Source organism: Gekko japonicus, unplaced genomic scaffold (genome assembly GCF_001447785.1).
Source record: "Gekko japonicus isolate JY-2015 unplaced genomic scaffold, Gekko_japonicus_V1.1 scaffold111, whole genome shotgun sequence".
Taxonomy (NCBI): domain Eukaryota; kingdom Metazoa; phylum Chordata; class Lepidosauria; order Squamata; family Gekkonidae; genus Gekko; species Gekko japonicus.
In genome coordinates this window covers 655,536-671,553 of record NW_015171505.1, presented here as the reverse complement: position 1 = coordinate 671,553, position 16,018 = coordinate 655,536, and the positions used below count along the sequence as shown (strand labels likewise).

General features: G+C 46.3%; 1 protein-coding gene across 1 annotated transcript in view; it reads right to left on the bottom strand.

Annotated features, from left to right (window-relative positions):
• Positions 1-16,018, bottom strand: part of PAPD5 (PAP associated domain containing 5) — a 57,431-nt gene that overhangs the window by 13,058 nt on the left and 28,355 nt on the right. The window contains exons 3-6 of the mRNA XM_015419240.1: positions 11,196-11,319; positions 6,892-6,938; positions 5,385-5,505; positions 2,577-2,684 (exon numbers count right to left, since the gene is read on the bottom strand). Coding sequence (XP_015274726.1) covers positions 2,577-2,684; positions 5,385-5,505; positions 6,892-6,938; positions 11,196-11,319 — 400 coding nt within the window. The remainder of the gene's footprint in view (positions 1-2,576; positions 2,685-5,384; positions 5,506-6,891; positions 6,939-11,195; positions 11,320-16,018) is intronic.

The window sequence follows — 16,018 nt, the reverse complement described above, 5'->3', positions numbered from 1 at the left end:
CAGAGCCACACGGGCTCTGTATTAATTCAGCAATATTTTTGTTTTTCCGTCCAAGTGGTCCTTTCCCCGGCCACTTCCACTGAGTTAACACTGAAAAATATGTATATGATTTAGCACACCAAGGCATTCAGAAGGCGTGTCTCATAATCTTGAAAACAGGCAAGGTAAAGAAACCAAAGAGCAAAATTGGCTACTCGTGCTGCTTACTTAATGTCCCTGGCTGGCAGTACTCCCTGTAAGTTGTGGAGTCTCGTGAGAAAAAATTCTACTTTGTTTCTACTGGCGTTAAAGTTGGGAGCGAGCAATTTGGCTGCTGCATAAATCAGTTTGCTCTGAAGCCATCTTTCCTGAGCGAAGACGACAATGTGCGAGCCAGAGGCTAAAAAACTGTGAGCTGGCTCACACTGACTCAGAGGGAACACTGCTGGCCGGTGTAAAGTTGCTCTTACCTGTGCATATTCATAGGCAGAACCACAAAGAGTTAATTGGCTCACAGCAACAGTCCCCCTAGCAAGTTACCTGAAGCTACACATACAGCACCTGGAAATATACCACTCATTATCAAAGTGGAATTAGTCTATCCTGAAGACAAGACCTTGCTTGTGTTATTTCAGAAAACTGATCTCAAATCTGAAGAATATACTGCCAGAAGATTAAGTAAGGCTTTCAGAACAAACTTCCTAGATGCAAGGGGGGGAAACTGTCCTCTGGCACCCTCTGGTGGAAATAATGCAAAGATACAACACTCCACATAGGTGGTTAGAACCAATATCCGAATCCCCGGGGAAGAAGAGTCTCCTGGACAGAGCCGGCTCAAGGTGTTTCTGCGCCCTAGGCGAGGCTGTCTTATGGCGCAGATGCCAACCTCCCGCAGATGCCAACCTCCCAGCCACCCTTTTGCTGCTGCCACCACCGCCTCCCCCCCCCGCCACCACCACCACCAAAGGAGGGGAGGGGAGGCACAGCTTGGCGCCCCATCCAGGGCCCGGCGCTCTAGGCGAATGCCTAGTTCACCTAGTATGTGAGCCGGCCCTGCTCCTGGATCTTCCCCCCCACACATCTCCTCTGGCATCAATTGCCACGGCTTAACCTGGCAAGCAAAAGTTATCCCTCTGTGAATAACCCTGGCAACTCCAGGGCTTGACTGGTCTCCCAGGAAAGGGGTCCCCCCCCCCAGGCACCATGCTCATGATGTATCCTCCACATGCTCGAGGGAGTGGGGGCATTCTGCTCTGGACCACTTCCAGGCTGATTTCCACAGGAGTACAAGGTATGGGGCATACTTATCGGGAAGTAAGCCCCAATGAAAACCATGTGACTCCTCCTTGGCCCCCCACAAGACTGTAGTGTAATATAATTGGGGAAAGGACTCGGGTAAAGCCAAGGTGCTACCAGAATCTGAGCACCAGTGCCCAATGGATGTGCGCTGGGAAGCCAGTCATTACTTGTCTCCAAACAAGGAAAACACAACATATTTGGGTGTGCTTGAAAAATTAAAACTAAAACACTAGTCTTGAGACAAGAAACCTAAGAGCTCCACATATCAGCCTTGCGTTAACCAATGAAAAATGTGTGTCTTCTGTCATTTCCCCAGTTTCCTACTGACTTCCTTAAAGAGAGAGCAGACAACAGAGGTACTCCAAAGTAGCAAGGACTGAACTATCCATTCCATTATCCCCTTAGGCACTGAAATGGACGCTAATGCAAAATCACTGGCCCACTGAAGTCAGTGTTCTCTACTCAGACCGGCAGTGGCTCTCCAGGGTTTCTGGCGGAGGTCTTTCCCACCACCCACTGCCTGATATTTTTAATATCAGTGATGCTCTGTCATCTTGGTGCTTGGGGGGGTCAACAGTGGGATGGCTTCTAATGTCCTGGCCCCACTGGTGGACCTCCTGATGGCACTGGTATTTCTGGCCACTGTGTGATACAGAGTGTTGGACTGGATGGGCCTTTGGCCTGATCCAACATTGGCATCTCTTATGTTCTTATGTTCTTAACTGGCGGTGTCAGAGATTGAACTGAGACCTTCTGCATGCCAAGCAGATAGCTTTCCCGCCGTTCCTCCTCTTCCCCCCCCCCCCAGAAGCCTAAGGCCTGTGCCTTGATTTATGCTCTTCTTACTGTAAGGGCCTTAGAAATAACATTACTGAATTAGGATTTATGACATGACTCATAAGCAGCGGCACTTCCAAGGAATAAATACTTAACTTGGGAAGTGACTTGGCACCACACCACACCTTTCAGTTTTTTTCAGAGGCACAGTTCTACCCCTTAGGCTAAAAAACAGAAAGTCCCAGGATGTACTAATATATTATCCGTACAAATTATTTAGATCTCTCACTTGGCTTCCAATTTTTAAAATAAGCTCAGGTATCAAGCTTCTTACAACCATCAGATTAATTTATATTAAAAGCAAGGCAGGGAGGGGAAAAGAACTGCAATTATCAGGATTAGAACACGCCGGGCCAACACAAACGGCTTTGAAGCCCTCACTGCTTAAAGCTTATTCTTAATGGAAACGTGAGCCTTCTCTACCTACGGCTTGAAAAATTTTCTGTATGTGATCGCCTAACCTTGATAAAATCTGCGATGAGATGAGCAGCTTTTACCCCGTTCCGTACATTGAAGCTGATGTCGACTTTTACTTCGGTAAAGGAATCAGTCAGTTTAATAATAGGGACCTGAGAAAAGAGCAAAATATATTTATCAGTGAGGGGGCGGGAGGGGCACTGGTTCAGCGATATATTTCGTCGACTGTGTGGAACCACCGCGCTTGGTGAAATGAAAATGAGAACCTGTACAAAACCCAAACCAATGGAGGATTAAAATAAAAATAAAAATCACATTCTCAAACATAAAGCCATTGCTTTTTCTTCCCAAACAGACAGCAGGGGGAAATAGAACCCGACAGAATCAAACTATTCTTCCTACAAACCCTGCTGGTGAAGGATAGGGAAGCAAGGGGGGGTCTTCCGGTGTTACTTCTCAAAAACAATGGGGCACGTTCAACAGCAGCATCTATGTGCAAAGAAGACCTGGACATTACACAGGTCACCAGTGCCACCACTAGCTCAAGAGCAGAGTCACCAAAATACTTCAGTGGGTGCTGTTCTTCCCTGGGGGAGAGAAGTTTGGATGCGGAGACGAAAGGGTATACTAGACCTTCCTGGGTCTCCCCTATAGTCACTCTGGGCTCACTTCTTAATACTCAACACGGCGGTGTTGGTGTTTCTTCTTGAATAGAAGAAGAGGAGATTGGATTTATACCCCCACCCTTCACTACCCAAAGGTGTCTCAGAGCGGTTTACAAACTCCTTTCCTTTCCCTTCCCCTCCCCACAACAGACACCCTGTGAGGTCGAAGAAGAAGAAGAAGAAGAGATTGGATTTATACCCCCACCCTTCACTACCCAAAGGTGTCTCAGAGTGGCTCACAAACCCCTTTCCCTTCCCCTCCCTGCAACAGACACCCTGTGAGGTGGGCGGGGCTCAGAGAGCTCTTGACAGAAACTGCTCTTTTTTCAAGAACAGCTTTATCAGAACTACGGCTTGCCCAAGGTCATCCAGCCAGGTGCAAGTGGAGGAGTGGGGAATCAAACCCGGTTCTCCCAGATTAGAGTCCACGCACTTAACCAAACTGGCTCTCTACACCAAACTGGCTCTTCCCCACCAACCAATTAACAACTCCAGGAACACATGAACCTGCCTTACTGGTCCATCAAGGTCAGTACTGTCTACTCAGACTGGCAGTAACTCTCCAGGGTCTTCTGCAGAGGTTCCCTCACATCACCTGCTGCCCGATTTCTAACTGGAGTCCCTGGGGATTGAACCTGGGGCCTCCCGCCTGCCAAGCAGATGCTCTACCGCTTGAGCCACAGCCCCTTCCGCCCTTGGCCGGCCTAGAGCATGGGTGCATGCGTTCTGCTGGTGATCATTCGCCAGCAGAAGGAAATTCATGCGTGGGACCTAGGACAACCTCATAATGTGGGCAAGGAGAAGTCAATTCCACCTCGCTATGTATTCCTGCAAGGGCAGGGGGTCCTCCTGGCTCCAACTGAGCTCCATGCTTAACCATATGTCGACTTATTTACCAATGTGATTCTCTCTCAAATATCTGTATACTATTACATCTAACAGGGCTCTTTTTGTAGAAAAAGCCCAGCAGGAACTCATTAGCATAATAGGCCACACCCAACAGCAGGAACTCATTAGCATATTGGGCCACACCCCTGACAGCACAGCTCATTAGCATACTAGGCTGCACCCACATGTTACCAAAAGTGTGGTCATCCAGCCACACCCACCTTTTGCTTCTTATTCTGTTTACCTTGTTTGTTGTCAAAACCCAGGGCTTTTTTGTAGCAGGAACTCCTTTGCATGTTAGGCCACACACTCCTAATGTAGCCAATCCTAATGAGTTCCTGCTGTTGGGTGTGGCCTATTATGCTAATGAGTTCCTGCTGGGCATGGCCAACTAGGGAGCCAGCCGGAACTCCGTTCCTGTGCGTTCCTGCCCAAAAATAGCCCTGCATCTATATAATGTACTATAAGCAACGCGTGACTCCCATCTAAATCTGTAGATCCGGGATACACAGTCGCTAAGAGGATTGCAAAAAACAAAACTGAAATATAAAAGGGGGGGGGGGTTAACCTCCCCCAATGCATTTGCATCATCTGCTCTTATCAGCTCAGAAGGAGCCGCTCCAGCCTGGCCTGGTGATGGGTGTCGGTGGCTGCAGCTGGCAGCCGTGCCACACCAGGCCCAGCTGTGGTGGCCGAGGAGGCCGGGCTTGATCGCGGGTGGTGGGGCTTGGAGTCATGCCAGGCTCGGCGATGGGGGGGAGCGGGTCGGGGATCAATGCTCCCTCTAAGCTGTGGAGTCTTGTGAGCAAAAATTCTACTTTGTGAGCTACCGGCATTGAAGTTGTGAGCAAGCAATTTGGCTACTGCATAAATCAGTTTGCTCTGGCACCATACTTCCTGAGCTAAGAGAAAAATGTGTGAGCCGGAGGCTAAAAAACTGACCTAGCTCAGACGGAGCACTGGTTGGGATTTCCCTCCCACGAGTCTCCTGCCTCGCCAAGCTGTAAGAAGGGAAACGTGGGGAACTGGCAGCAATGGGGGGGGAGGGACTCCCTCCCGTGAGTACCGCGGGTCCCCACTTGTACGTATCTATATCCCTCTATCTCTATATATATGGGTGGAGGTGGAATCTGCACAAAAATGAGAATGGAAGGAGCAACAGCGACAATCATTTACTAATTTTAAGGAGCAATGTCCATCAGACCAAGGGCAGCTGCACAAAAAGACTACAATGGAGTTCCCCCCCCCCCCCAGAATACCATTTTATTTTTGAAAAAGAAAAAAGAAGTAACGACTTACAGTTGCTTTGTCTAAAACCTTTACTGAATTTTCATCAGCTACATTGTGCTTTCGGAGAGCCTCTTCAAGGGTCCAGAGAGGCAAATTCTCCCATTTTCCAAACACAACTAAATCGATATCACTGGAATGAAAAGAAGGCAAATGTCAAGTGAACGACTCTTCATGAAGCACATGCAACATTAACAAGATGACTGGATCTTTTCTGCACAGAACCTAGAGCAGAGACCTGACACCTATTTTCCTTGCTGGGGAAACTTGTCAAGTTCACACTCCTGTACGACCTAGAAGTCCCCCCTCAAGCCTTACAGGCTGCATTTCCTGAACTGCTTCCTAACATGAAAATAAGTGTATTCTCGCCAGAGAACACAGCCTAACGCTCCAGTCCACCAGACTTCGGGGAAACATGTCCCAACTCACTATGAGATAAAGAAATCTGCAGAGGCAAAGAAAGCAGGAGACATATTATCTCAACCAGAATGGCCCACATGGGATTAAAGTCCTCATGTGACACAATGTGGTCAGGGTTTGTTGCCTGAAAGTGCATGGGGCATTTCAACATCACAGCACTACTCCACCAGTTCAGATGTAAAGCGGGGGAAGCACACAACCCTCACAATTAAGACAGTCTCCCCCTCGGAGAATGTGTCAGGACAGGGAGGGGAAGTCTGTGTTCCAATGGAACTGCGCAACATCAAGCTGGCTGCCACGTGTGTGGAAAACGACATCGAGACGCGGCCAACTTATGGTGGCCCCATAGGGTTACATACAAGAATATTGCAATAGTGCAACCAATACAAAATACTGTATAACCAATGACAGAATAATCATTCCATAATATTTAATCTTTTCCTTTTTTCAATGTTTTTGGGAAGTTGTATGAGTATGCTGAAGCAGAACTGTATGTATTCTTCAAATTTTTGGCAGTTTGTGTAGGAGGTTGGGATGTTTTCCTGGTATAAGTAATAATTATGTCTTTTGTCAGGATGTTTGTATGAAAAAGAAATATCGAAACGAAACGGTTACTCCGGGGAATTTGTCCTTCACTTCTTCATGACGTCTTGCATGTTCATCTCGCGGCGTCTACATTGAAAAAAAAAAAAGATTAAATATTATGGAATGATTATTCTGTCATTGGTTATAAAGTATTTTGTATTGGTTGCACTATTGCAGTATTCTTGTATGTAGCACGATTGTCATACTGCTACCCAACTTGTTTGTTAATTGTGGCCCCATAGGGTTTTCAAGACAAGAAGCGTTCAGAGGCTGTTTGCCATTGTGCCTGCCTCTGTGTAGCAACTCTGATGTCCTTGGTGGTCTCCCATCCAAATTCTAACCGTGGCCGTCCCTGCTTAGCATTCTAGACTGGATGAGATCAGGCCACCCAGAGCCATCCAGGTCAGAGCTCCACCCAGGTTATCTCTGGAATTGAATCCAAGCCTGGGGGGGGGGGGGGAAGAGAGATGCTCTTCAGCTCAAATACAGTGAAAGACAATTAACCTCTGCTTACCTAGTAGGTAAATATAAACCAGTCTTAAAACTTCCAAATATCTGCACCTGTAAAACAAGGGAAAAAAGTTACATCCTTCATCATAAAATATATGGCAGGATTAGTAACACTGACAACCGTTGCCCTCACTTGCTCGAAACCTAGTTGAATCTGACTCTAGGGGGTGCTGCTCATCTCCGTTTCCAAGCCAATGAGCCAGCACTGTCTGAAGACGTTTTCGTGGTCATGTGGCTGGCATGACTAAGCGCCGAGGCGCAATGAACGCTGTTACCTTCCCACCGAAGTGGTCCCTATTTATCTACTTGCAATTTCTTGCTTTCGAACTGCGAGGTTGGCAGGAGCTGGGGCCAGAGATGGGAGCGCACTCCGTCATGCGGCTCCCAGGTCTCGAACTGCCAAACTACAGACCTTCCGGTCTGCAGCTCAACGTCTTAACCTCTAAGCCACCACGGCAGAATCTAAAGTCTGTGCACATCAAAATTCTGGATGCGTCCTAACCGCTCCACAGTGCTAGCCCTAAACATAAATTAACAGTTATTTTGGCGAACAGTATCAGAAAGTTATTTGCAAGTTGCTCAAAAGAAAAAAAAATCTAACCACTTTTTATATTTCTACATGATACTACTGAGAAAACTAAAGTCCTAACAAAACAGTCTGTGGTGATGCAAGGAAAATTAAGCTACTTGTCTCTGTTCCATTATCTCTCAAGACTGACTTTTCTGTGAACAAAAAAGCTTTTAATGATGTAAGCTCAGTTATACTGGGAAAAGAAGGGCCATTATATCTTAATCCATCCTTCCCACGTTGGATGAGTGGCGCACCTTCAGTCATCTATTCCTAAGCAAAATCTGATTTCCAACTTCAGCTCCTATTACTTCCCACATTTTAGCTGCTGTCTTTAAAGAAACTAGATGAATACCAGTGCCAACAGCATGCTGGAATCTGTGCAGAAATGGCTCCAGAAAACACATATTTACAATGTGCAAAAGTAGCTCTAGCACAAACAATCACGGTAGCTGAGCCAGCACAGAGTAGTGGTTACGGCGTCAGAGACCCAGATTCGAATGCCCACTCCACCTTGAAAGCTCACTGGGTGACGCTGGACCAGTCATGCATGCTTAGCCTGACCCACCTCACAGGGCTGCTGTGAGGGACAAATGCAGGGGGGGAAAGAACACCGGAAGCCGCTTTAGGTTCCCACTGGCCAAAAATGTGGCGTATAAGGAAATAAATAACAATGTGCCATCAAATCAACTGGGCACACTTAAACTGATAGAATCAGAAGCAAATTTCCAAATCTTCTCAGCCCAGAAACACTATTATTTAAAAGACATATTTATACTACAATCTAAAAGAGATATTTGAGAGTCCTGGACTTTCTATAGAGCTATATTTACTGGAATAAATTCTAATTCTCTAAATAGAATTCATTTTTTTGAGCACAAGATTAAACAAACATAAATTTGTGATGGCACTTTACACTGAAAACTGGTGGCCAACCCCCAAACCACCCATTTTGACCAGTCTTCCAGATCTTTCCCAGTAACCACTGTCTGAGATTCGTTTAAGACGCCCAGGACTAAATCTGGAATCTTCGCATCCAAAGCAAGCATCGGCTACGGCCCCCACCCACCATTTTACAGAGGCCAAACTTTCCTCCCACCACCAGCAAGTTTTTAAAGCACTGAAGGTCTCACACACTCCTGTCGGAATAAATTGTGTGTAAGTAGTCCAAACAATAGATTGCTCTACCTGGGAGATCGAAACTAGCTCAACGAATGCCCGAGGTGCCCTTCCCACCTCAATTCCTCATCAGTGAAAACAGGCTACGCAAAAACGATACCATCACATTGGTCCCAAATCTAGTATTAAAACATGAGAACGCTGTACCGCAAGCCATGGCAAAGTCCAATGGTGACACTTATCTGACAATCCTCGACCTTAGGGGAGGGTGTCGAGGTGCACGGAATGCTGGCTGGCACGTCAGTGCCCAAAGGGAGTTAAGAGTACCCAAAGAAGACTGGAGTCTAGAACTTAGGTGCAAACACACAGTGAATTTATTCACACCCAGCCTCCACCTATATACAGTTCTTAGTGTCAAAGTGCTCCGCTGCAATCAATCCAAGTGAGAGAGAAAGTCCACTGTACGCTCTGTACATATATACAGCCTCTGGCCAATCAGCACACAGCTGATGCAATCCAGGTGCAATGCTCAGTGCCAGGCTGGACTGCCTTAAACCGGTTATAGCCAGCCTCCTTGCAGTCACATGCTGTCACTAGAGCCAGTTTGGTGTAGTGGTTAAGTGTGCGGACTCTAATCTGGGAGAACCGGGTTTGATTCCCCACTCCTCCACTTGCAGCTGCTGATGTGACCTTGGGTCAGTCTCAAGCTCTGGCACAGCTGTCCTTGAAAAAGAGCAGTTTGTGTCAGAGCTCTCTCAGCCCCACCCACCTCACAGGGTGTCTGTTGTGGGGAGGGGAAGGGAAAGGAGTTTGTAAGCCGCTCTGAGACTCCAAGTGAAGGGTGGGGTATAAATCCAATCTCTTCTTCTTCTTCTTCTTCACTAGCTGTCACTCACTCTGACACTAGATCAAACCCATCTAGGCCAGCCTTACCAATACAAGTGAATCACGACAGAGGGATACTGTGGAAGCGGAAGGAGCAAGAGTCATGGGGGGGGGGGTACTCCCACAGTTCCCTGCACACACCTCTCCCCACCCCCTCTAACGTATTCCTAGGCACATACCAGGTCTCCTACACAAGAAACGTCACATTAAAGATAAACGCCAAGTTATATTTTTTACATCTCCACAATGTGGGGTCTGTTCCTTTAAAAACAAAACCACCACCACCACAAAAACACCTTTCATTTTCACACAAATGTAACGTCAGCCGCGTTGATCTCTACTCCAGGATAATTAAAGCTCCTCTTAGCCACTCACTGCGGAGCGCGATTTAAGCCAAGAGAGCTCTCACTTACGAGGAATGTTTTTCCGTCTAAGAACATTCCCTAGAGCGGCTGAACCAATGACACAATTGCTGGCTTCTATAAATAAAACCATATTTTCTGAAATACTAATTTAATGCCATCATGTTTTTAAATCCTTTTTTTTTTTTAAGCACTCCAGGAGAAGTACAAATATTTAGGGGGGGTTTGTTGTTGTTTTTTTAAAAAAACGCAACCCTCTAACTTCTCCACCGCCATCTGAATGCTCAATGAGCCTTTAATCAGTGCTGGAACGGGAGAGGGGAACTATTTGGAAATCTCTTTCTGGAAGAGAAAAAAAGGCAGAAGTATTTTCATTGACAAATTTGAGTAACAGCGAGTTAACTGGGAAGATGCTGAATTGGACGGTGACCAGGGCAGGGGGCGGTAGAGAACACACAGTGGATTTGCACAGCTGTTCCTTGGCTAGTAAGTGATTTACAGAGTTTTTTCAAACAAATCTCAGGACCTGCATGGCTATTCAGTCGCAGCCTTTGTTTACAATGGCCCGTACAGTGCCCTTTTGAAACTCACTGCGGTCGCTGCGTAGCAAAGAAAAATTTCAAAGCTCACCACCGCCAAAATTCAGCAAAATATTTGCTTTTGACACTGTATTCTGTGCGTTGAGGGTAAAGGGCTTTCCAGTACTCTACCCATCCCATATGTACATATACTTTTTTTTTTTTAAGGTCTTGGAGAAGAAAGTAAAGATGATCCACAAACAGTCAAGTGGAAGAAGATGTTAAAAGGGACGATGGCAAATGAGAGAAGGAGGCTTGTGGTAGGACTGAATAGGGCTTTAAATGGAAGATTTGTGGCTCTTTTGTCTTGGGGGAGGGGGCTTCCATTCATCAGTAGTTCCTCAGTACAGGAAAGGGCTTCACAACAAGTTGCTAGTATCTTTGCCTCGGTTGCTCCCCTCCCAAAAGAGGGACTCCCACTCCTTCCTTTCTGGGTTTGAGGAGGTATAAAATGCGCATGCAAACAATTCAGAACAATCCCATTCCGAAAGATGAGTCACGTACTTTTTCCTTGTTTTTGTTTTTTTTAAATCAACCCACTCAAGTTATGAAAACGCATCTTGTTTGTATCGTTTTATTGCAGACTTCAGGGGTTTTCTGTTTGCGAATTCAAGGGTTTATACAGTACAAAGAGACCTCTGCAAGTAGGATTTTAGCCAATGCCGAATGTTCATCTACAATTCTTGACAGGAAGTGATGGTGCAAGAAGAAAACAAACACCAGAGCGGCACAGAAAAAGGTGCATTTTAAACAGAAGCGGCAGCTCAGGATAGCGAAAGGGGTGGTTGGGTCTTACCTCTGCATTGGGCCAGAGCTCCTTTATAACGTTTTCTATCCTATTGACCACCTCCATCCGCATCCTTTCCTCTTCGGATCTGGGAGACATGTACTTGTAGAAGTCAATAATCTCTTCATGAAGGCTGGAAGAGATACATCAAACAAATTATGCAACAGTATTCACAGATCACACAGGGAAGCCATTGAAATCCATAAACATAAACACAATTTCAATAGGAAAGAAGAGAGTTTAAAAATAAACAGGGCATGGTTTCCTGTCCTGAAAAAACACATAATGCTCTACATCTTACAACAGCACTACAGATAAGATTAGAATTTCAACGGCTAATCCTTATGCAAAAGAATCTCCTCAGGAAAGCTCCTTCATTAGCATGCTCACAGCCTGGGGAACTCCTACAAGATAATGACTCAGCCCTACCCCACCTTCCTGAGTAGATATAAATTACCTGCCTACCATTTTTCTTCTCACATTGCCACAGAGAGTACTCCGTCTTTCTGTGTTATACCTCTGAGGATGCCAGTCACAGCTGCTGGCAAAACGTCAGGTTCTACAATGCCAAGACCACGGCCATACGGCCCGGAAAATCTACAACAACCAATGAACTCGGGCTGTGAAATCCTTCGACAACACAACAGTATTCACAAAGCTTAAGACCCTATACACTGAGAGGTTAACAGTCTGAGCCTACGTACGTTGACTTATAAATCAGCCCTGGATTACACCTGAAGTGCTGCCAGTCTTAGGGCTGCCAAGTGGGGGGCGGGGGCGGGTAAACCCCCGCTTTGGAGGCCCGATTTCCGCTGCCGTGGAATCGGGCCCCGGGGGGACCCCCCCCCCCAGCGGGCCCGTCACTTCCTAGTGATGTGCATGCGGCGCGCGCTTCGGGATCCACCCGGGAGTCCCCCGCTCCAGAGGTGAGTACTACTTGGCAACCCTAGCCAGTCTAGCAGAGCCATTGTATGCCGAGTCAGTCCAGTCTAAGCCCACCAATTTCAATTGACTGAGCCTGGAGTAATCCTGGAAAAGGACTACACTGAGGAGGACGTAGAAGGTTTTAATTATAATTTATTACAGCACTGATATCCTGCCTTTCCTCAGGCTTCCAGACAGCTTACAATAATAGTTAAAAGAACACACACTCGCCGTCTAAAACCAAAAATGAAAGCCTAAACCCCAGACCTCTCCCCCCCTACTGAATAGATGCTTGCCATTCCAACCCCCTCAAGAGCCCTGGAATAGAGGGAGGCCTCGCAGCACCTCCTGAAGATCTCTGGGGAAGGGGCCCCTCCCTCACCTGTTCAGGAATCCCATTCCACAGAGCTGGCGCCATGATGGTAAAAGGCCCTGGTTTTGTTTACTCGGAATCAGCAAGGGCAGAAATAGAGACAAATGCCTATTTATTGCATTAATATTTTGCCTTTCTTCCACTCTGATACCGAAGATGGTTTAAAGAGAATTTTCAGGCCCAGCCTGACCCAGTGACATCTACGTAAGTGTTAAAAATCACCCTGAGTTTGAGCGTACAAAGCATGAAAGTCACCTATAGCGATCTCAAGACTCATTCAAAGAAGTGCTAATGTGACCAAAGCAGAAACAGTACTCATTTGACCCTGGTGTAGTGGTTAGGCGTGCCAGTGTGGTATAGTGGTTAGGAGCGAGGACTCTAATCTGGGAGAACTGGGTTTGATTCCCCACTCCTCCACATGCAGCTGCTGGCGTGACCTTGGGTCGGTCACAGTTCTCTCGGCCCCACCTACCTCACAGGGTGTCTGTTGTAGGGAGGAGAAGGGAAAGGAGATTGTCAGCTGCTCTGAGACTCCTTCAGGTACTGAAGGCTGGGGTATAAATCCAATCTCTTCTTTGCTTCTTATGATGCTATCTATGACGGCAGGATGTGGTGGCTACATTTAGGCAATCTAGTGCTGGCTGTTTCCTGTCACGCATACTAAGAGAATCTGCATGTCCTTACTATCACAACACAGGCCAACCTATTCACCTCATCCTGTAGCAAGGAGTTGTGGGTCAATGGTTGAATCTTACCCACCCAGGTCTTCCACTAGGTCTCCCTGTGATGAATCTGGTGGAAGGAAGTTGTAAGCTCCAACAGAACACAGGAGTCCAATCCTAAATGCCAAACTAGACATGATAGTACACCCTCCCCCCCCCCCCATTATAAATTAGCAATTCCATACCGTTGCTTTGGAGATCAGAGAGTGGTAAGGGAAGGGAATTAGTAAAACAAACAGACACCGTCCTCACAGAGCTCCCAAATCACGTCTAGTCTGAATGGTTTTCATCATTTAGGTAAACTGAGCTATATTTGTGACATGTCTATGAAGCCTCTATTAAGCAATGTTTTTGGTGAGCTCATTTCCAAATGGCACAGGGGTTTTCTTCCATCCATAATGCAATTCTCTGCCATGCTTTCCACTATACAGTGAAGATACCTTTAAGGGAAAAAAGGAGATCCTTGAAAGAGAAGGCAGGGTTTTCTAAACGTAACAGGAAATTAACGCATCCATGAAGTTCAAATGTAGAGGGAAAAGTCTCTCCTGGAAAACTCATTAGTCTGTCATGACAGACTAGCAACAGGAATTCCACTAATGAGAGGGAACTCCAGCCACACACTTTCCTGGAAGACAACCGGCTACAGCAAACCCAGCTTGTTTTCGTTAATGGTGTTCCCAGGTATCCCCCCCCCAGCCTCAAGAGCTCAATCTCTGTAATGGGAAATGGAGCCTACTGCATCTCAATATCCACGGGTCTCAAACATACTGAACACAGAGGCCACATTCAGATATTAAGCTGGGAGGTGCACAGACCCTGTTTTGCTGCTGGGCTCACGTGTGCCTTGTCCCTCTCCTCCTTCCCTCACCTTCTCATGCGGAGAATTACGGTTAGAAACCATCTCCACTTAGCTGGGAGTCCAATGTTCCCTCTAAGCTGTGGAGTCTTGTGAGCAAAAATTCTACTTTGTGAGCTCCTGGCATTGAAGTTGTGAGCGAGCGATTTGGCTGCTGTGTAAATTAGTTTGCGCCGGAGCCATCCTTCCTGAGCTAAGACAAAAATGGGTGAGCCGGAGGCTAAGAAACTATGAGCTGGCTCACACTAACTCATCTTAGAGGGAACACTGGCTGGGACCCAGGAACACAGGAGAACCACAGTGTTTTCTTGCCACCCTCATTTGCAACCGCAATGCAGGTTTTGGTCCAGATATGATCAACAAAAACCATTCACACACACATGACTTTACGGTCATGGGAAGGGGGTGTGGCTCAGCGAAAGAACCTCTGCTTTGCATACGGAAGGTCCCAGGTTCAACCCCCATCATTTCCAGTTAAAAAGAACAGGCAGCAGGTGATGTGAAAGATCTCCACCTGAGATCCTGGAAAGCAGCTGCTGGTTCTCAGCAGACAATACTGACCTTGATTGACAAATGGTCTGATTCAATATAAGGCAGCTTCATGTATGGTCTAAATCACAGATACATTAAACACACACACACACAACTAAGTTTTCCCTCTATACACTTTGATTCCAAGCCCAGTTTCGAACCCCTGTCTGTAGACTGATGAAAGGGAAACCAACTCCCAATTTTACCCTCGCACCTGCGGTTGTACCTCAAGGGTAACTAGAACTAATTTCTAACAAGGATTCTCCATACAAGACTGAGCACGTGTGATCGAGTAAAAAATAAATTTTAAAAAAACCAAACAGGTTGTGCAATTCCTCATTTAATGACACAAGTGTTGTGACGTCTGAATGCAGCCAGGTCCTAGAAAGGAAAAATAAGGAGTTAAAGACCCACGCGTTGTCTGCATAGCACAGCCCAGTATTAAAAGGGGATGGACCACTGTGAGGCTTGGTCTCTTTTAAACCCCAAGGGCCTGTGATACTCCTGCCTGCTTTGGATAAACTTTTGAGTATGGCAGAGAACCAAAAATCAACACTGTAAATACTAAACCAAAGCCATATTCTAATTTAAAACAAACATCGGAACTTCTGAAATCACCCCATTGTGGCGAACAAAACTCTCTTGTTCCAATAAAGCCAGCAGTCTACACCCAGCAGCTAAGAAACACAAGCACTGTGTAAAGGCTTTTATATGAAAAAAAAATGTATAAACATTTATAAAAAGCTGAGAATGCACACCATGTGTTCTGATATCACAATAAAAGGTCTAAGCGGCCTGTGATCCGGGTAACTGACAAACAGATTATTCCCTACAAACTTGCCCCTATTCTCTGAGAATGTTTCCATCCTGGCTCCAAGTACCCCGGCCTTTGGAGGCTGGGTCAACAGCCACGGAGGAGCAGAGCCTTTTCTGTAATGGCTCCCCAATTCCCGGAAGGCCTTCCCCAAACATATTTCCTTTGACACCCACTTTATCATTGTAGGGCAGAGGTGGATGCCATTTTATTCTCCTAAACTTTTAGCAATATACAACTACAGATCAGCTGGGGGGGGGAGGGGGGAGTTAGTGGATCTACTATATGTTGATGCTGTTGTTTTTAGACTAATTGCGCTTTCGTTCTTGTATCATTTTTGCATGTCAGTCACCAAGGTGGGAGACCTGAAGGTGAAAAAGCAGGGCATAAATATATTTTAAAAATATTTAAAACTCGTATTTAATATTTTAATATCAAATATTTAAAACTGATCCAGTGTCTAGAGGCTCTTAAGAGTGAGCATGGGAGTTAATGAGATGAAGCTGAATACAGAGAAGATCGAAACAACGACAGCCAGAGGCCCTTGTGGATTAGGGATGCCAGCCTCCAGGTGGGACCTGGGGATCCCCTGGAATTACAGCTCATCTGCAG